At 37.6% G+C, this 20,291-nt stretch overlaps 5 protein-coding genes across 6 annotated transcripts in view; 3 read left to right on the top strand and 2 right to left on the bottom strand.

The window, feature by feature from the left end:
* Nucleotides 1-20,291, bottom strand: part of LOC108008443 (ribosomal protein S11) — a 145,573-nt gene that overhangs the window by 52,261 nt on the left and 73,021 nt on the right. The window lies entirely within an intron of this gene.
* LOC108008980 (uncharacterized) lies at nucleotides 2,363-2,795 on the top strand. The gene has a single exon (XM_017072923.3). The coding sequence runs from the start codon at nucleotides 2,398-2,400 to the stop codon at nucleotides 2,755-2,757; it is 360 nt and encodes a 119-aa protein (XP_016928412.3). The 5' UTR covers nucleotides 2,363-2,397; the 3' UTR covers nucleotides 2,758-2,795.
* On the top strand, nucleotides 4,306-5,421 carry LOC108009048 (uncharacterized). The gene is made up of 2 exons (XM_017073051.3): nucleotides 4,306-4,710; nucleotides 5,234-5,421. Exons 1-2 carry the CDS (start codon nucleotides 4,323-4,325, stop codon nucleotides 5,419-5,421), a joined length of 576 nt encoding a protein of 191 aa, XP_016928540.3. The 5' UTR covers nucleotides 4,306-4,322.
* LOC108008167 (uncharacterized) lies at nucleotides 5,449-7,049 on the bottom strand. The gene is made up of 3 exons (XM_070994760.1): nucleotides 6,802-7,049; nucleotides 6,483-6,744; nucleotides 5,449-6,310 (listed from the first exon to the last, which is right to left on the bottom strand). The coding sequence occupies exons 2-3, from the start codon at nucleotides 6,712-6,714 to the stop codon at nucleotides 6,225-6,227; spliced, it is 318 nt and encodes a 105-aa protein (XP_070850861.1). The 5' UTR covers nucleotides 6,715-6,744; nucleotides 6,802-7,049; the 3' UTR covers nucleotides 5,449-6,224.
* On the top strand, nucleotides 16,461-18,864 carry LOC108008724 (dynein regulatory complex protein 10). Its single transcript, XM_017072622.4, has 4 exons — nucleotides 16,461-16,688; nucleotides 16,749-17,343; nucleotides 18,244-18,393; nucleotides 18,453-18,864. Exons 1-4 carry the CDS (start codon nucleotides 16,685-16,687, stop codon nucleotides 18,784-18,786), a joined length of 1,083 nt encoding a protein of 360 aa, XP_016928111.3. The 5' UTR covers nucleotides 16,461-16,684; the 3' UTR covers nucleotides 18,787-18,864.

Here is a 20,291-nt window from a genome sequence, read left to right as displayed (position 1 = left end):
ATAAGAGTCCCGCTCTTTAAAACTTTAACTGTTGTTGAACTTTAGTTTACTTAATAGAGCAACCATTCACAGTCCATTTACGCCACCATTCATAAGGTGAAGTCACTTCGAATCAATAGAAAGTGTGGCAAACTTTTCACTACCCACACATTATATACAGTTGACATAGTTGGCCAGGCAAGCAGAATTCTGCGATATGATGACTTAGACATGTTATCGATTCAATGGGCAACTAATTGCCGGCCTAAATGGATGCTTGACTTGGCCCAAAGCCTGGGGCTTAATGGCAAACACTAGGCGACACGCACACACGAAATTGTTCACAAAATAATGCATAAATTTGCATTATTACTTCGGCTGGTAAATTGCCAGACTCTAAACGGTTTCTTTGCATAAAACAACTTCACTGATTGCGTTTAGAAGCCAACTTGAATTCAACCAAGTAACTTCAAAGCTATAAGCAGAGAAGTGGGTAATGCAAGTGCTCTTCAAAAAATCAATTCAAAGCCAATTAACGAAACTGATTTGCGGCCTTGACCAAAAATCACTTAACAATGCCGTCAACGGCATTTAATAAAAATGCGTCTATGGAATAAATAAGCAAACAAAAAATCAACAAAACACTCAACTGCAAAGAGCAAAAAATACAAAGTGCACGTGAACCGATTGTTTTCAATTGGTTTTTGTTTTCTGCGCTTCACGCACTTCTAAGTGCAGTGGGAAAAAACTACAGAAGGGGATTACGCATTTTCCAGAGCTTTGTTTTTCGTTGTAAAACTAGTAGTTGCTTTCAATCATCGGAATCACTGAGCCTGATGATCATGTTCGGTTTTATTTTAAGTCAGTACTACTGAAATGAAATAAAAACAACATATTAGCTAGGTAAGTAAAATTTCATGACAGTAAGCCCTAATGGCATTGGCTGGAGATTGGTCTGATTGGATGTATTTAACAAAGTCATGGGAACCTATGGAAAACAAGGTCCACAGATCAACCTTAATGAATTTATGTATTAATTCATGTTTGGGTTTCCATGACTTTTTAAAAAATAAAACCAGTTAGTTAGTCATTAATCAAGTAAGTGTCACAAGGCCTTAAAATGTAACAGATGGAATATAATTTATGATAAACTATCATAGATTTTTAAGTAGAATTGTTTACAAAATAAGGAAAAAAGAAAAAAAATGAATTTCATTTTAAATTGCATACTTTCAGGATGTGTACGGAATAAATGTAGATGTGTATGTAGATTATAAACTAGTGAAGTAAAAATCAGTGAAGTAAAAATCAGTTTCTGCAATCCACATAGTGACGAATCGCACCAGATGTGTGTTTATACGAGATCGAAAGCTATTCTTATTTTCTACTCACTTTCTTTTAAAGACTTTTCACAAGTCGGTTGTGTGAGAAAAAAGTTAAGGTGAAAATATAAACAAATAAATTTGTACATTTTCATTAATTTAATAAATTATAAAAATATTTATAAATAATTTAAAAAAAGCTTGTAGATCTGTGTCGAAACTTTCAACACTATTTTTTTGCCATAACATTTTATATTGCTAAATTGCAATCGACACGACTTTTTTAACCCCTTGAAAGCTGTTTTGATTTGAAACCATTTTAACTATATTTCTGTGAAATGTAGTTGTTAAAATGACTGGGTAAAAACATGCCCTTTAATATGAAAATATTTTTCCAAGTACTATGTGTAATATTCAAGGACCGTAACATTTATAAGATTTATTTTAAAAATAACATTTAAGTTTTTTTTCGGATTTCTAATGTACGACTCACGAAATAAACGAGTTTTTCTTTAGTTTCATATTAAAAGTAGAAAGAAGACAGTTATTCTTTGAGCTTTAATATAACTTATCAAACAAAAACACCTCTTAACGAGGTAAAAAGTAGTGGCGAACGCGCCTTTAACAAACACTTCTGATATCAACAATTGTGACGAAAAATGATATTACATTCGATAAAATAAATAAACTATATTACATTTATGATTTCGGCCCGCAACAGTAAATATTTATCTACCTACACGTACATTTTCTGTTGTAGCGTGCCGAATACATAATCGAAATCGAAAGTCTTGGTATGATATTTATTTATTCAAACAAAATGACATAATATATGAGAGGATTAGATTTTCACTTTTGGCTATCTTCTCTGTTGAAATGGCAATGTGCGTAAGCCAATGACCATAAAACTCAAGCGGCCAAGGTGATTTTCTCAGCCAATGCCAAACTCTCACCATAAGCTTCCCTTTTTAGTTTGCACAGGTGCTTTCATCTTGGCCATGCTCTCTAGGTCGGAACATAGAAACTCGAGCCACTATAAATAGTCCCGGCTGTTAAGTGAACTGCCAGTATAGTTCATTATTAAATCACCAGCAAAATGAAAAGCACTTTGGGTCTGTCGACGGTCCTGATTATCGTGGTATTCGCATGTGGTCTACACTCCGGCACTTCGAGTAGCAGTTCCTCGCCCAAGATCTGTGTCCTGAATAACTGCGACTGGAACTCGTCGACCAATGCCTGTGCTCGCTATGGAAGCTCCAATCTGTGCAATCGCTTCAGGAACAGCTGCGCCATGCGATATGAATCCTGCGTGTCTTCCAGTTCCGTCAAATATACGGCCGTCAGTCTGTCCCAATGCTCCGGAATCAGCGTGGGTTCCCGAGGAACCTGCGGCGGATCATCCTCATCCTCTTCTTCATCCGCAAATGTTGTACCTATAATCATACGCAGAGGTTGATTTTTGTTGCTGTTAATAAAAATATTCAAACTAAGTCTAGGAATATATGAATCTCAATATTTGATTAAGTTTTCGTGTCCCTTTTAATAATTTTAGTGGTCTTAAATTTATTGTTTAATATCTCTCCAGAACTCCCAATTTGATTGTCGATAATCAAGATAGTATTTTTTAAATTTTCTTAAACAAATAGAAATTAAATTACGAGTGGGAAATTCCATACCCCATAGGCTTTGTTTTACATAAAAAAATAAAAGAAATATTAATAAGTAAGGTCAACAACAGTGAATAATCAAAATACAAGTTACTTAAATTTGTTATAAATAAATATTATTGTATAAATATTATTGTTTGCCTTTAAAAGTTGCAACAAATATAAATAAAAAGGGCAATAGGAATCAAGGTTAAAAACACAAGCCACAATCCATTGCGAATTTGAAATCCTTGTTTGCTCAGGTGACAATTTGTATTATTAGGCAATAAAGTAAAACAAATTTGTTTCCTTCTTTGCAAAACAAACAAAAGTAGTAAGAAACAGCAGATGGGTAACGTCCATTTAATTTGGCTAGTGGAAAGCACAAAAAAATCATCATCTTTAGTTTGTATTGGCGCTTTTATTCCTGAACGTTAACGGGAGCCAGAACAATTTCAAAAATCCTTTAAGTAATGTCCAGACGATCTCCAAAACAAGATATCGCGGTCCCCAGACTTGTATTTTTTAGATCAGCTTTAGAAAAATGTTTAACAGCTCGTGAGATGTACCCTGTTATGTTTGGTTTGGGGTATGCACTTAAACTTTTTTTTATTTTACCTAGAACTGTATACATTTTATTTAAAAACACAATAACAACATAAAAATTTAATCTGCAGCCACCTTAACACAATTTATATTGATGAGAACAGCCACCTTGATTTTTGAAGATCACATAAAATACATGTTACAGGTCATTAAAACTATTCCCCTAGTAATTCCTAATCTACACAGTATTTTCATTTTCTGTGATTACTCGACTTAATAATACTTTAAATTAAACTCTTTTATTGTATTGAATACCATATCTAAAAACCTAAAAGCGAATAGTACATAACTTTTCGAATATTGGCAAGATTCAAACAAAATTAGGCAAATAATAATGGTTTTGGTTAGAGTAAATACGACTAACATAAATATTTCATTGTGAATTTAATTTATTGATTTTTTATTAAAGAAAGACTAACAGGTAAATAAATTTTACAAGCAGCCTGAAAGTATACAGATGATTCCCTCAGGAATGCCGAGTTCACAGTTAATTTGAACTTCAAATATAATGATATTTTTAAACGCCTGATGTGACGTATTATTTGCACTTTTAGATGAACTTAGATATATTTACACAGTTGCGAGGGATCTATGCGAATTTACTAACACGCGGAATGAACAAAGACTAAGCAGCGAAAAGTTAAAACTAAAAAAGATTCTGTGTACATAAAGAAGGAAAGGAGAATTATGATGGTAAACATTTTCCAAGGTCGCCATAAAAGAGTATATAAGTGGCTAAACGCAATCGAGATAAGAACTTTAAATTGAAATGCGTTTGACGTTGGCACTTTTGGTGCTGATCGCACTGATCGTCGTGGTTACCGAGGCCCAAAAAAATCAGAAGAGGACGAAGGCCAGAACTTTGGTTAGAGCCACTCCCCGTCAATCGCGATCTAAAAAAAGTAATGCCCGAACTAGGAACCTGAAAAGGCGATCGGTAAAAGCCCGTAACTCCAATCGCAAAGCGGTGATTGTTGTTGGCAACGGCAGCAGTTCCTCCAGCAGCAGTTCCACACCCGCCTCCCGATGCACCACCACCACCACGAGCTGCTATGCCAACTCCAATGTCTGCGGTCGATGGAGTTCCACCCGCAGATGTCATCGGTTCAAAAACAGGTGCCTCATGGAGCAGGCCAATTGCCAGACAAGTGTTTCCAGTGAGTATTTACCCAAAACATTACGTACATACATATAGGGGTGTCACAGAAATCTTCTAATGGATGTTAAATAGAACTAACTAATCTTTTGGAGTTTCAAAATTTATTGAGCTTTTGATAAGTTTTCTTAAAGTATAAGAAAATTAAAGAAATCTATATTTTATTTATGTACGTAAGAAACAAAAAGGGATATTAGCATGGTAAGTTTATAAAGCATACTTCTTCTCATTGAAAATTCTCTCATATCCAACAATGAAATTGCTCTGAGTAAGAGAGAGACAGTAAGATTCGAAACTGTTCAACAGAAACAGAAAAACAGAAAAAGAGAGAAAAAAAAAAAGATGGCGAACATGTCAAAGTGTTATGATAGTATCTAGATAGAACTGATGCTGAATTTCATCAAAATGATCCTAACATTTTTTTTAATTTCTTCCTATCCGTGGTTAATAGAGCTTTCTAGGACTCCCCCAATAACAATTTTCAAAACTTTATACTTCAACTGTATATTTTATATATTCCTCAGGCTGGAACGTGGTAAATCTGGCCAACTGTACGAGCATAACTGTCAATAATACTGGCACCTGTAGCAGCACCTTTTCATCCTCATCGAGTTCAACATCCAACTCTGCCTTGGCCAGCATGCTCGCCTCAATTTTGGGATCATCAGCATCTTCATCGAGCGTCACGCCCATTATTATCCGAAGAGGTTGAGAAAATATATTGTCAAAGGGTAAATAAAACATGTACATATGTAACTAATTGAGTAAATTTAATTAAAAATGGTAATTCAAAGTGGTTTTACCACCTCTTTAACAGAGTTATTTAAAAAAGTAGTTCTTAAATATGCGTAATTTTGTGTTAACCCACAGAGCAGAACAGTTTTAAATAGTACAAAGCACGAGTAAAGAGATTTATTCTTAAATTATGCTAATATTTTGAACTTTCCCTACCCAAATGTTTCGTAATGACCTATATTTCAGTCATACAAACAATTATTTATGTGGGTATGAGTATGAGTGTTCACTGTGCCATTCTAATTGCATCCGCAGGCGTTCGCCATTCACATCCGCTGTATACAAAAAAAAAAAAGAAAGGAAAATGGAAAATGGCGAAAAATTGCAAACTAAAAAGCGAAGCTCCATAAATTTACATTGTCCGCATGTATGTGTGAGCCTGTGCACTTGTCTGCGTGGCCATAACCATAATTTTCCCCTCGTTTTCCCCACTGCCAAGTAGTGCGATTTATGCGAATGCAATTAAAAAGAGCGAAAAAAGGGAAAATGTTAAAGCATACATCATGGCGATATGAAAGCCATTAAAAACTAAACGAGTTGAAAAAAACACCCAAAACCGTTTAAATGAATGCTTTCACTGTTTGATCGGCGATTGAGATTGAATGACAGAAAGTATTATTCTCGGTATTGTGTAACATTGGGATTAATTAAATGAAAATAGCTTTTAATAAATAGCAATATATTTGGAATAGTACAAGAACTTAAATTGTTTTTATTAAACTAACAGGCTCCAGTTCCTCCAATTGCGATACCATTGTTAACACAATTGGTTTGCACATCCGCCGATGATCCAAGTAGGCCAAAGCCTGCAGAAACCAAAATGAGGGAAAAATGTTAATAAATAATCCAATGTTTTTGTAATTCCATTTTCACCGATTCATACAAAAGGTCAAAGCCTAGGTCTTAGATTTAGAAAAATGTAACTTCAATGTTGATAAACCCAAGGGCTCTTAAGAATATATGTTTTTAAATACTTACTTGTCTCGCCCTTGCAACTATCTAGAAGATACTGGCAATCGCTGCGATAGTATTTGCAAGTGTAGGTGGCCACATTGTTAGCCACTCCAGTTTGCAGACGGATGCATGTGGGAGTGCTCTTGGAGCAGGTCCTTTTGGTGCTCCACAGGCAGTAGAATCGCCTGCGAGCCTCCAGCTGAGATGCCAGACTCAGGATCAAAAAGGTCGATACAATTAGGGCCAAGAACTTCATATTGCCACTTGGTTTAGGTCGCTCGGATTGCTGGTTGAATTGTAACTGCCGTGAAACAATTGAATCACTCGATTTTATACCAGTTACCTTTGTTATCTCTTTGCCAACCGCAAATATTTGATACCAACGAAAGTGAAATTCGAGAACAACCAGCAGACCCTAAACGTTTCCAGCTTTTACGTTGTGTTTGCCAAAATCCGAGGGATGGCCAAAAAGACAAAGCCAATGTTTGCCCGATCAAATAGAAGGTGACGGCGCTTAGTTAATTAGCTAATGAATAAATACCAATTGTTTGAAGTGAAATTGGAGCAGGTGGGATTTAGTTTTGCCAACAGTACATTGGGAAAGGTTTTAGAAAGTTTAATGGTGTAAAAATGATAGTTAGCCAACATGGAGCGATACAAAGTTGAACCTGCTAGACTTCGAGATAACTTCAGAAAGCCAATTTAAAATGGATGATATCATAGTACCAGCTGACTCATTTTCCTTAACTTTTCAGTCAAACTTTTCACGGTAAGCCATATTATTTGACGAAATTTTTTAATTAACATGTCCTTGGTATACAAATTTCATGAACTTGCCGAAAACGCCTTATATAATTACCCCAACCCAAAATAAGCCGGAATATAGCAAGAGGAATACAATTACCAAAGTGAGAAGGGAGTGGATTGTTGGGGGTCGCAAGACCAGCAATTGTTAGTATTCGTAAGTAGAAAAGTTATCGCACTGGCTGCCACTCGTACTTTCCCACTCTCCATGCGTCAGAACCATCAGTCTTCTGCCTGTCCGTCCATCATGCGAGTTTTAAGTCCCCAGTTACCTTCACTCAAAAAAAAAATGATATAAAAATATTTGAAAAACAAATATTCAAATACTACAATCCAATTATTTACAGACTTAACAATAATCATAATCCCACCTGATAAAGAAATCTTATCATATTTCGTTGTATAGGCGTCTAATACTATGCAACAATATATTTTGAACTCAAAGGTTCTATGAATATTTTAATCGTTGCATACTTTTAGACACCTCAAATTACTTTTAAAAGTGGTTTCAAATCCCTGTTAATGTATATGTATTAAAAAAATACTTTCCTTTAGGTTTTAAAAAAAAATACTTGGTTTTAGTCTCGGTTTTTCCAAACCCTTTACCCGGTCTTTAATTTGTATGGAAGGGAAACAACTGCATTTTTTTTCCTCTGTAAATTTCCAATGTACATACTTACAGTGCCCACTTTTTTCCATATCCACACTGGCTCCTCACATTTCCATGTCAGGCCTGCGTCGGCATGTCATGTCACGGGCTCATTTCGTTGCAATTCCATGTAAAGCTGTAAATGTTCCGCCTCCAAAATACCTACAAATTAAAGTACATTCCCTACATAATGAGTTTTGATTTTTGGAAAAATTCTTGTACCAAAAAGTGTATTTAGAGTTCGTGTTTCATAGGGGAATAAACCGTTTTCTCCATGTATATTTCATATTTTTATTGCTGTTTGCTGTTGTTTTTGCCAGGTTGCATGCGTTTGTTATTTTTTCAGTTTTTATCGCACCTTTCGTAACCCTCCCCTTTGACCTCTTAATATTTACCTGGCGATAAATTGCAGCTTAAGCTCTGGTTACGAAAGACGAGGATTTTTTTTGCATTTGAATAAATTGCATTTGCAATGCCACAATGCCTGCTCGCCCTAAAGTATGCAAAAAGCTTAAAAATGATTAATCCAAGGTGGAAATATAGAAAAACCAGAGGGCTTGAAAGTGCACTTTAATTAGTTGGGACATTTTGAATGGATTGCATGTCATGCGAATGGCATGCTTATCGCTATTTGTTGCTATGGTCGTTCTTCCAGTGGCTAAAGCGTTTCTTTTGTTTTTATTTGGGGCAACACAAGGTCAAACACTCTGGTAATAATAATAAAAATGAATGAAATACCATAAAAAGTTTATTTTTAATATAATTATCGTAATCTCGGGCAGCAAGGCGAGCCATGACAAGGCCCCTCCGTTTTTCTCATTCTGTTTTTTGTTGCTTTTCACTGCAGTTGTTTGCTAATTATTTTCCATTTTCATTTAACTTTCGCCCGCCTCGTTTTCCCAGCACTTTTCCCTTTCCCCTTGTTTAATGCGCTTTCTGACATGGCGCTGACATTTTGCGCTGTTTTTTCCTGACATTTCTTCATTTGCTATTAATAAGCTTAGGGCTTTTTCTCTGCGGCTTGCATGTCTTGAGCTGCATTTCCCATTTCTTGGCCAAAACACTTTCCATTGCGCTGTATTATGTATGAGCCTTGTTTGTCACGCTAATTGAATAACAATTCCTTGTAATTTATGGGTAATAATATATCACCTATACCAAGGAATTTTAATTGTAAAGTAGTTAAAAATAAATTTTTAATAGCCTACCTTTGAGGACAATTTCTATATTACCTACGAAACTGAGTCATATGTATAATGTTAACCCATTAATGGCCCACTTAATGTCAATCAATCGATTCAAAGAATCCCGTCGTCTTAGGTAAACAAATAAATCAAACGTGTAGACGTGTGCCGTATGTAAATTTAGTTTTGTCATTTACAGCAATAAATTTCATATTATTTTTAGCTTTATGGGACGATTATTGGGGCACATGTCTCCATATTCGACACGAACATGACACCCAGCTCAGAAATCAACTAGGAAAAGGAAGGCAAAACACCACCACCTTCAGAAACACCGGTTCCAATTTCCTGTCAATACCTTTGAAACGGAACCTATCTAAAGAACTGGGATACACATGCACAAAAATATTACGCATTTTCTCGGTCCGAAATCGAAAGTTCAACATGTGATGATTTCTATAAAAAAGTATTATACTTTTATAATATAGATAGCTTTTAAAATAGATTAGTTTTTCCACTTATCTTTTTGCTAGTTAGTTTTTATGCTATCTATGCTTCCTTAGGACCAAATTTTCTTATGGTGCATATCCAAATATATCTATATATATGTACTCCACCGAAGTTTCGTGTCAGTTGAGCGTCCGCAAAAACCGATTTTCGGATAACAAAAAAAACAAAGAGATATAATAATAATAATAAAATGGGAAAAGGGAAAAGGAAAATAAGGGAAACCGACGCCTGACACATACAAAAAACATTTGTTTGTTATACAGACTAAATGGATGTGAGTGCGTGGGTGGTTGGGGGTGGTTGTAATGGAGTGGAGTGGTTTAGATGTGGGGGTGGAGTTTTGGGGATGGTTGGTGATTTTTCTGCGTCGCACTCACGAATTATCGATAAAACATGCTTCATGGGCGGCGTGAGGTGGCTTTTGTCTCATTACGCCCACAACAAACATGGTGGGCGGGGGAAACAGGTCCTTTCTTTAGGGGCAAGTTGAAAATTGAAAACGAAAACGAATAGCAGGCCCGAAAACTTGTTTTCCGTTGTTTGCACTTTGTTGATTCCCAATCTTTACGATTTATTTGCGAGCAAAATCAAATTATTGCATGTGTCACAACTTTCATTTGACTCTTTGGGTGACAAAAAGCCGAAACAACCATAAATATATCTAGTCATCTATAACCAAATGTATTACAAGACCATTTGCCTTTGAGCTCACACACCATCCCCCCCCCCCCCTCGATCTTGCCATAATAAATAAAACTTTGTTCTGTCATACTTTCAGTTTCGGGTTAAATGGTTTGTCGAAAGTTCCCAATTTCATTTGATTTTCCTTCAGTTCTACATGATTTGCATGCACGGAAAGTGTGGGGAAAAACAACAAAGCACAGGGTATCAAAAAGACAAAAAGGTTGAAAATGAAACTTTGATGAGCTATTACTCATATTGACAAGGACCCTCATTTGTCTAGGTTGATTGGAGCAGGGATTGCTAGACTGATAGCGGTCCTTTTGGCCCGCATCGCGTATACGCAATGTGGCCCTGACCAGACAGCTGAGTGGAAAAGTTTGTGGCGAGGAATGATTAGCCAGCCCTTGAAAGGGTTACTTTTCCAACTCATTGGAAATGGAACTACTTGTAAAGAATGTTATGAGGTTTACGAATATCAAGGGGCTTACGTAAATAAAAATCAGGTTAGATTTATAAAGACTTTTAAAATGAAATGAAGTTAAATTAAAAGCTTACGTTTTTAGGAATGCGTTTCCTATATTCAGAAAGTCAGCATTAAAATAAGCTGAAAGAACTCGTTTTAAAATTACATTATCAGGAACTTAAATTGTCCATGTTTTTTAAAGAAATATTTACTCAATTAGAATATTTTTAACGAAAGGTAAAATTATGGATCATTTAAACTTAAGAAACAATTGCAACTTCCCATCTCTTTTTTTCAATTACTTAAACATATTATCTATTCTTATTTAAACGTACCAAAATTCTAAAAGATACATTACGCCAGTACTTATGATGTGATGATGTGTGAAAACACTGAGTAGGGGAACCAGGAAGTGCGGCACATGCGACACGTCAACATTCAATTTTCTAATGAAATTTTTATTATAATAAAGCACATATCCAAGGCGTGGGAGTTTGTTGGCCACGCCCACCTACAGTCCGTGCTAACGTATTCATGGGAAACAGTGTTACTTTCCCTTCCGCTCGTTTCCCTTCTCGCTTTTCCGACTTACTCCGCCCAACATCCAAAAACTCTGTGTATGTATAATGAATTCTGGCAGTGTATTCGATGGTGGAAATGGGTATGTATGAATGCCTCTCTCCTACGAGTGGCCGCCCCTTGAAGCAGAGTCCAACATGACCTACATTCTGGATCCGGGCTAAGCAACTCCGGGGTCCCAGAGCCACCATCTCACCCTTGGCTTTATCCAAAAAGCAGGAAGTCCGGGGAGTACAGGGCGAGGAAAAGGCGCAAGAACAGAAGAGCACGCAGCACGCATAGGAAAAAGGACACCCCTCTGGCAGCTCCTAAAACCCCCTACCCCAATCTCCTTCTGGCACCCTTAACCCAGTCATCTTCCCAGTCAAGCCTTATAAAAATTGTTTTCTGTCGCTTATTGGCAACAAATTTGCGTGCCTTGCATACGGAACAAAGGAAGAAAAAGGAAGAAAGACGGAGGGCAAACAGTCAGTTCCGTACAGTAATAATTCCCAAAATAAACATTTATAAATTAAAATAAATCCACTAGAACCAGGATTCAAAGAAGATAAAAGCATATATTTTGCTCAATAACCACTGAACCATTTTAAATAAACTCTATATATTATCACTTTAAATCTAAATATATAATTACTTCAAATATTTTACAAGAGAAGAAGTATACTTCGGAAGCTTCCCGAAACATTTCCAAGAGAATGTCTTTCTTATTTCTGATCTCTCTCTTTTTTTAGACTGCTCCTTCTCAATAAACGAGATTGAGAATAATGTGTTCTCGAAAAAATCAAGTCAAGAACAATATTTGCTTGATTTCAAGAACTCTTTTAGTAAAAAAAGTGGAAATAAGAAATACTGAAATCAAGCAGATTAGCTCTTCTTTTTTTTGTTCTCTAGTTTTCTCAGTACATTTCTAAAAAAATCTATATTTCGAAAATTAATTATTTTTCTAAAAGAATCTCTACTGTACACAAGACAAGATGCGAAACCTGATAAAGGTTTCTCCCACAGCGACTTCATTACAAAGTTTGCCAAATTGTGTAGGCGCTAAATGCAACAAATACAGCAAACAATTTATTAACTTGGTCGGAAGAGATTTTCACAGGCTTCGCGAGGAATCCGGAAAATGGAAAGTAAACGGCTTGGTTTACCGCTAACAAGTAGAATTTTTGCTTTTTCTTTTTTTGTCCTGGCTACGCAATGTCATCAATCATTTTGGCCAGGACAGTTGCTGTTTGGCCTAAATTAAACAGGAAAGTTAACAGATGAACAGGGAGGCAAAAAGGAAGTGAAGGAAGTCAAACAAACTTAGTGCACGTGCGGCCATTTTGTCGTTTATTGTTGACTTTGGTCAAACAGAAAATATATAAGAAATATAATATTTGAAGATGATCCGAGCCAAACGATAGTCAGCACGTGCTGGGTACGTATGAAATAAAATATCTAGCTTATATCACAATTAAGTAGCCGCAGTGGTTAGATGAAAAAAAAGATACAGAGAAAGGTCGTGACAAAAATGATAATATTATAAATTATAAAGAAACATGGAAAAAGCAAAGCTAATTGAATATTATTTATGGATATTACGTTTTTGATAATTTCTTCGTTATCTTTTTAAGACAATAACTACAGCTGAACCGAAAGTTAAAGTTTTATGAATCTGTTGGCCCGAAAATCTTCGCAAAACTTGCCAAGGTCCTGTGGAATCCTTGATTTGGCTATGCAGCTTGAATTTCAATTTCATTTGTTCTCCAAGCGTAGCGAAAGTTAAATCTTTCTCAACTTTTGATAGTTTATTAAATTATCACAAAAGCAAAAAAATGGGGAAAAATGTGCACCAAAGCTAACGAAAACTTTTCTAATAGCAACAAAAATTTAAAGCAGCAAAGTCGGCTGACTGGATTCACTTTATTAGCCAAGTTAACTCTTTCCAGGGCCTTTGCGACAGTTTGTTCTGTCGCTCGCTTCACAGTTCAGAACATTCAAATTACAGAGGGAAGGTTGGCAAGTCAAACCAAACGGAAGCAAAAGCCAAAAGTTCTCGGGGCAACTTGAGTGCAAGTTGGCCCATAAAAAATGTGCCAAACATTACCAACTCAAAAAATACATGCCAGACTGCCTCGGAACAGACCCAAAAACTAGAGTCCAAAAGTGGAACTGCCAAACGGAAACGAGGCAGGGAACAAACCAAAAAAAAAAAATAAAGAGGAAAAAACACAGAAAGCCATGAAAAATTCAACAGAAACTTGTCCAGGTGGGCGGTAGGATTCAATGGGCCGGGAATTGGGCTGGGTGCCACTTCATTTGCGAATGCGAACATTTCCTTTGGTCCTCGCTCAGGTGACAAAAGCAGGTGCCCGGCCAAATGGATATAGCCCGGCCACTGAATGCCTTCCGAGAACAAGCGGTTTGTGGAAGAGGAAACTATAACTGCTCTCCAAGGTTGGATATTCCTGCCTTTGGCCATTTCTTAACAGGGAAATCTCTCTCATAAGGATGCTTAAATGGAATTTACGAGTGTAATTGGTCGATTTTCTATAAATCCCTTCTGTTAAGCCGGATATTCATAGAACAAGTATTTGAATCCTTTTTTTTCTAAATAAAGAGCACGTTTGTCTTTTCTGTTTTTATAGATAAGGTTCAAGCTATTTTTTATCTTATAATTCAAAAACATAAGCTTACACATAGAGGTTTATGAATCTTCAGTTAGCAATCTTGGGACTTAATTAAAAAGTGTGATTTTATTTATGTGCCTTAGGTCCTTTTTCTACCTTTATTATCACGAAAATCACATCCCCAAATTTAAGGAACGGAAACAAGGCTGTATCTCTTTTCCTTAAAGCGGAAGTTTCCATCGTAATCCCTATATTATCTTGAAAATCTCATTCCAACCAGCTCAAAGGAAGACCCAGGGGCATATCTTTAGTTTCCGCTGGTGCTGGTAAGACCCAACAACCTGACCTTCCCGTTGGCAGACCGAGCATTATAATAACACTTTCTCAAAAAGGTTCTTTATGGGGTTTCCACCCCCACCACACCCCTTTTCCCACCAAGAACCACCACCCACCATTAAGCACAGTTAGTTAGTCGTTTCTTGTTTCTCGTTTCCCTTTCCTTGAGTCCATTGTTCCATGGTCTCTTCTCTTCTGTCCTCTCCTCTCTATTCCGCTTCTTCTCTTGGGGCTGCGCGACTGTGGCCAAAAGTAATCTTCCAAGGCAAATGTGAACCACAAACAAATTTATAGCTGCAATGCGGCCAGGCCGAGCATAACGGGCCCACATTTCTGTGAAATGTAGATATAGAGGGGATAGAAATGGAACTCAAAAAGGAAACAGTCGAGTGAGGACGACTATAAAAATATACAACAATACTGCCAAGGCAACGGGACATAATGAGCCAGGGCCAGACGGCCCGAAACGGTAAATGGTAAGCGGTAGGGCTGTAATCGGTTAACGGTAAAGCCGAGTTCAGCTGAGCGAATGTGGGCCACCAGAGAGAGAGAGAAAGAGAGCGCCATTTTGAACCTTTCCCTTTGCTCTGCACTTTCTTTGCAGTACCGTTGGCGTTTTTTCTGCTGTTGAGCTAGGCATGGCCATTTGTTACGTATGCGGAGCAGCAGGACTCTCTCTTCTTAGTACTCTCTGCAGACTTACCTTATTTTGCTGCATACTCTAGGGCGCTCTCCCGCTCACTTCCTTTTCCGCTACTCTCTCGCTCTCTTTTGTCTTTACACATTTTGCTGCATGCATTTAGGGGCTCTCTCTCTCTCTAGTTCTTCTCACTGCCTGTTTATGCGTCATTTCTTTTAGCTTTTCCTCACTCATCATCTCTCTTTTTGGCCCTTGGTTCGTTTATCTATCGCTCATCGCATTTCTTACCAGCCAAACGCAAAGCCAACAACAAATATTATTTCTTGCTCAATTTTATTTTCCTTTCTTTTCCTTGGCTTTCCTTTTTTCCTGCTGGTTCGCATTGCAGCATTTTACGCAGACAAGCGAGCACATTCTTTTCGTTGAGAAAGGAGAGGGAGAGGAAAGAGCGAGGAGGAAAGAGGACTTTGCGACGTTTTCAGCAAATGTTCGCCATTCATTTTTGTCATCGCTGTTTTTTTTTTTCCTTGTCGTCCTTGTTGTTGCGCTTGTTGTTTTTGCTTTGGATGGTGCCTGGAAAAGTTTTTGGCCTCGCCGTAAATGCTTCTTCTTACTTGTTGCGTTTCGTCCTGGGACGAGCAAAAAGTGGAACGATATGAGAACGGAATGGAAATGGAATAGTGATAGATTTTAGAGTCATTTCAATACAAAGTATAGACTCTAGAGATTAAAGAAAATTGAGGTTTTAAACATTTTAAGGCAATTATTTTGATGATGTTTTAGGAATTTCGAATACTACTTTATAAGGAACATAATTTTTTGTAATAACTTAAATAGAACAATTATTTGCTTGATATAATTTTAAATTTTAACTATATTTCCTAATGCAGAATCCTAATTAACTTATTTTATTAAAGTACAAATAATAAAGATACATTTTCTAGCACAATGTAATTTTGGAACTTTCATAGAAACACCACTGTACTCAGTGAATGCGATTTTTGGCAGATGCACCGATGGGTTTTGAGATTGCTTCCCCCTTTCATGCCAGTTTCATTAGGTAGATTTTCCACCTGAGTGAGGAACTTTTCAGCACCGCCCCTACCCCACCAACATTGTTCAGCATTCACAAGTTCGTTTCATGCTCTTATGGTTTTCTTTTTTTTTTCCAAGCAGGCCCCTCTGCATCGCTTTTTCCCTCGTTTGCTTTGCTGCTGCAGCTTTCATTCATGCCACGTCAGTTGACATAATGCGACATGGCCACACACAAGCAACAAACCACCCACCCACTAACCTCCCATCCTCCTCCTGAAGCACCCATCACACCCCTCATTGTCAACTACTGCACTTGGCAAAAGTTTCTACCAGGCATTGCCATGAAAGTGCAATTCAAATCTACCGCCCCCTCACCACGCCCCCCTTTTTTGGATTGACATAAGTTGCTCCTTGATCGAAAGGGTTCATATTCCAACTATTCCGACTTTGTAGCTAGGCAACTTGGTAAACACAGCAAGCCATGTTTGTTTATCCGCAAAAACAATAACAAACTCGGCTCAGAACTCAAAAAGACCTCGACACAAGCATACACAGAAAATCTTTAAATATTCATCAGGAATTATAGAACAAACCTTAAATATAAGTTGAAGAAGCTGAACTTGAGAACAAAATTACCATCGAATAGTAGAGTATCAAAACCAAGAAAAGGATATAACCCATATACCTAATGATACATCAGAGAAACCAGGATCCGTGAAGGATACTAGTTAAAATGGGTTGGTAAAATTCCGAATTGTGGTGGGCTTCCTAGCAGACCTAACCCCGTTTCCTTTCAGATAAAACAGCAGAACGTCAGGTTAGACTGGAAGGAGTGGAACGTGTGCTAAAAATGTCTCAAGAGCGCATAAAGATAGCGATGATAATACCGAAACTGCTGGAACATCCTGAAAAGCTAAAGAGCGTACTGAAGGGCACCCCCTATGAGGAGGTCCTGGAACCCATCGACGCCATGATTCACCATCTCGGAAAGCAAACTGGAAAATCTAAGCTGCCACACGATCACACCACCATGCGAATTGTAGATTTCTTTCTGGTCAACCATAGCATTCACCGATTCTTTCCGCACCTGAAGCATAGCCTTAACGAGAGGGATCGCCAGCTGTTGGCCGCATTTCACTTTCTCCTGGAGAGCGCCCACATGCACCTGCACCGATCTTCGAGAAGCGAGATTACCAAGGAGCGAAAGCTACATGCCATATATCACCAGAATGTGGACATACAGAAGAAGATCAAGGAGCTGAAGGCAAGCCTGGCCTTCCAGAAGGTAATTGGCAAGTGGAAGACGGCAGCCAAGGGAATCTACCTAATGAAGGTCGAGGAGGATCTGGCCAACAAGAAGTGGCAAAATAATGTGGCCATTCAGAACGAAATGTAAGTGAATAAATAATTATAGGATTTACCTAGAAACTGTAATATTTAATACTATTAATCTTTGGAGGAATTTATTTTTATACCCGTTACTCGTAGAGTAAAAGGGTATACTAGATTCGTCGGAAAGTATGTAACAGGCAGAAGGAAGCGTTTCCGACCCCATAAAGTATATATATTCTTGATCAGGATCACTAGCCGAGTCGATCTAGCCATGTCCGTCTGTCCGTCTGTCCGTCTGTCCGTCTGACCGTCTGTCCGTCTGTCCGTCTGTCTGTCCGTCCGGATGAACGCTGAGATCTCGGAAACTATGAGAGCTAGGCTATTGAGATTTGGCGTACAGATTCCTGAGCTTTTTACGCAGCGCAAGTTTGTTTCAGTAGACTGCCACGCCCACTCTAACGCCCACAAACCGCCCAAAACTGTAACTCCTACAGTTTTGATGCTAGATAAAAAATTTTAATTGAAATGTATTGTTCTCATCAATACCTATCGATTGACCTAAAAAAAAGTTTGCCACGCCCACTTAAACGCCCACAAACCGCGAAAACCTGTGACGCCCACAATTTGCATGCTAGATAAAAAATTTTAACTGAAATGTATTGGTGTCGTCAATACCTATCGATTGATCCAAAAATAATTTTGCCACGCCCACTCTAACGCCCATAACGCTTAAATCTGTCTACCGCCGGTAGGTGGCGCATTTTAATTTCGCTTTGCTGCTTGCATATCTCCATTTCCCTTTGAGTAACGGGTATCTGATAGTCGAGGTACTCGACTATAGCGTTCTTCCTTGTTTACTTTAGTAAGTTATATAGAACCTTATATTGTATAATTTCTATAATATATGTAATGTTTTTTATAAGAAAATAGAAAATTTTTAGTAACAACTAATTTTTATAGTGAAAAATGTAATCGGACGATGCGTAACTACCACAAGGGCAGCATGGACCGTCAAAAGGAACTGGAGGAAGAGTTAAACAATGCCCGGGAAAGTTACGAAAAGATGACTAAGAAGAATCTGGCCGAAGAGCATGAGCTGCGAAGCGAAAAGTAAGCTATAGATAATAAATCTTTATATCTTTGATATATATTTTATTTCTACCTACCAGAAACAAACTGCTCTTGCAACTACAGAGTATGCTTAAAAAATACGACACGAGTCTGGGCGAAAAGATGCGCGAGAATTTGGTGGCACAGGATCAGTTTCTGGTGGCCAAGAAGATCCTGGACGACTTTATGGTCCAATTCAAGCAGGAAGAGCGTGTCTACAAGAATATTGTGGTGAAACGGGAGGAGGAAGAGCGTCGTATCCAGCAGCAAAAGCTAGTGATCTTCATGATGAATCGGGCTGCGGCCAAGATCCAGAAATACTGGCGCAAATGGAAGAAGGATCAGCGCAAGAGGAAGCGCCAGGGAAAGGGAAAGGGCAAGAAGGGAAAATAGTTGGAAAACTCTATCTGTACTTATTTCTACATTGTACAATTTATATGTAGAAGTACAAATATAATGTAAACTACTTTAGTTTCTCTTCCTTTTTTGAAGACTGTCAAACTTATATTAAAAAGTTAAGTTTGCCTTACCTCTTATTTTGATTGCCAGTTTGTTTGGCTAGCTTTTGTGGCGCAAAATGGCTTAGCATATGTACAAAATTAATGTTCCATAAGAGAAAAGGCAAATGTTTACATGCAATTAAGTCATGTTTACTTGGCACTTGTCATCTGTTCACATTTGTTTTTGGCACAGAAACGAAGAATTCTTACTAAAATGTAATAAATTTCTATAGATAAGTACAAAAATATCAAATTCTAAATATGCAATTTATCTTTAAAGAGGTAAAATAAATAAAGGCCGTTCCTTTTTATAAAAATTGTAAGACTTTGACTAATAAGTAAATTAGAAAAATTTGAATATTTAAAAATAAGTCATTTTAAAATGTATAAAATATTATTTAAACACAACTGAAAATTTTAAATTAATTTGAAGAGTATTTTAGTCAAATATTAAAAAAGATTAATAAAAAAAATAATGCCTGAAAGTATGCAGTTAAAACTAAATTTAATTTTAAGATCGGTTTTTATATCTTCAGAGCTTGTGTATGGATTTTATTTTGGTAATACATTCATATCTTATCTATCTATAAACCGTAACACAATTGCATACGAATTTTTTATTGAATTGCGATAAATTTCGGGAGAAGCATTGTCAACGTCTTTCTTTTTGGCGGGGTGAAAGGTCGACTTGTGGGGCTTCCTCTGCGATTGCGAAAATCCAAGAGAGAGAATGAAAATGCCTGGCAGAATGTTTACCCAACACACGCACACACACATATACTGTGAAGGAGGGGAAAGCCGAATTTTCATGTCTTGCGGGGCGAACGAAAAATGGCGCATTGCTGTCGTCGCCAGGCGACAACGACAACGACAACTACAACGGCGACTACAAACGCCCTTTTGGCCCGGCCCGATGTTTGCTGCATTGTTACTTCATTTTCATTTTCGTTTTCCCTACCTAGCCCTCGGAAAACGCCCTACACCCCATCCCCATTGGCTTGTCTAATTTTCCAGAGGTTAACATACTTAACTTGTTGGCATGCGTTGCAAATGCGCCAAGGCTGCGTTGCACCAACACAACACGGCGCCACATTGCGACAATTCGCTGCGGCAAAGGAAATCGTACAGCAGCAGCTGGAAAATGCGAAAATGCGCAAAATCGCCGTCCAGTGTCCCATGTTCAATGCCCAGTCCAAAATCCCAGTGGAATGGCCATACGTTCCGCATTGTAATGGCACACGCATCCGCTGACCACCGATTTGTGGCCCAATATCCCTGGGCTGGCGATAAGGAGTCGACTGCCTTAGGGAATATTACAGATTTATCTTTCACTCAATTGACTGATTAGAATACCTAATAAATAAGAAATAAGCTGGGATTGGACACATACTTACAAAG

This window comes from Drosophila suzukii, chromosome 2R (assembly GCF_043229965.1).
Source record: "Drosophila suzukii chromosome 2R, CBGP_Dsuzu_IsoJpt1.0, whole genome shotgun sequence".
Classification (NCBI taxonomy): Eukaryota; Metazoa; Arthropoda; class Insecta; order Diptera; family Drosophilidae; genus Drosophila; species Drosophila suzukii.
This window is presented reverse-complemented; position numbering and strand designations above follow the sequence as displayed.

Excerpts from the sequence above, each read along its gene's own strand:
- LOC108008980 (XM_017072923.3), top strand. The coding sequence starts at position 2,398 with ATGAAAAGCACTTTGGGTCTGTCGACGGTCCTGATTATCGTGGTATTC.
- LOC108009048 (XM_017073051.3), top strand. The coding sequence starts at position 4,323 with ATGCGTTTGACGTTGGCACTTTTGGTGCTGATCGCACTGATCGTCGTG. Across the intron at positions 4,711-5,233 it reads TTGCCAGACAAGTGTTTCCA|GCTGGAACGTGGTAAATCTG; the intron begins GTGAGTATTTAC and ends TATATTCCTCAG.
- LOC108008167 (XM_070994760.1), bottom strand. The coding sequence starts at position 6,714 with ATGAAGTTCTTGGCCCTAATTGTATCGACCTTTTTGATCCTGAGTCTG. Across the intron at positions 6,311-6,482 it reads TAGTTGCAAGGGCGAGACAA|GCTTTGGCCTACTTGGATCA; the intron begins GTAAGTATTTAA and ends TGGTTTCTGCAG.
- LOC108008724 (XM_017072622.4), top strand. Across the intron at positions 17,344-18,243 it reads GTGGCCATTCAGAACGAAAT|TGAAAAATGTAATCGGACGA; the intron begins GTAAGTGAATAA and ends TAATTTTTATAG. Across the intron at positions 18,394-18,452 it reads CATGAGCTGCGAAGCGAAAA|AAACAAACTGCTCTTGCAAC; the intron begins GTAAGCTATAGA and ends TCTACCTACCAG.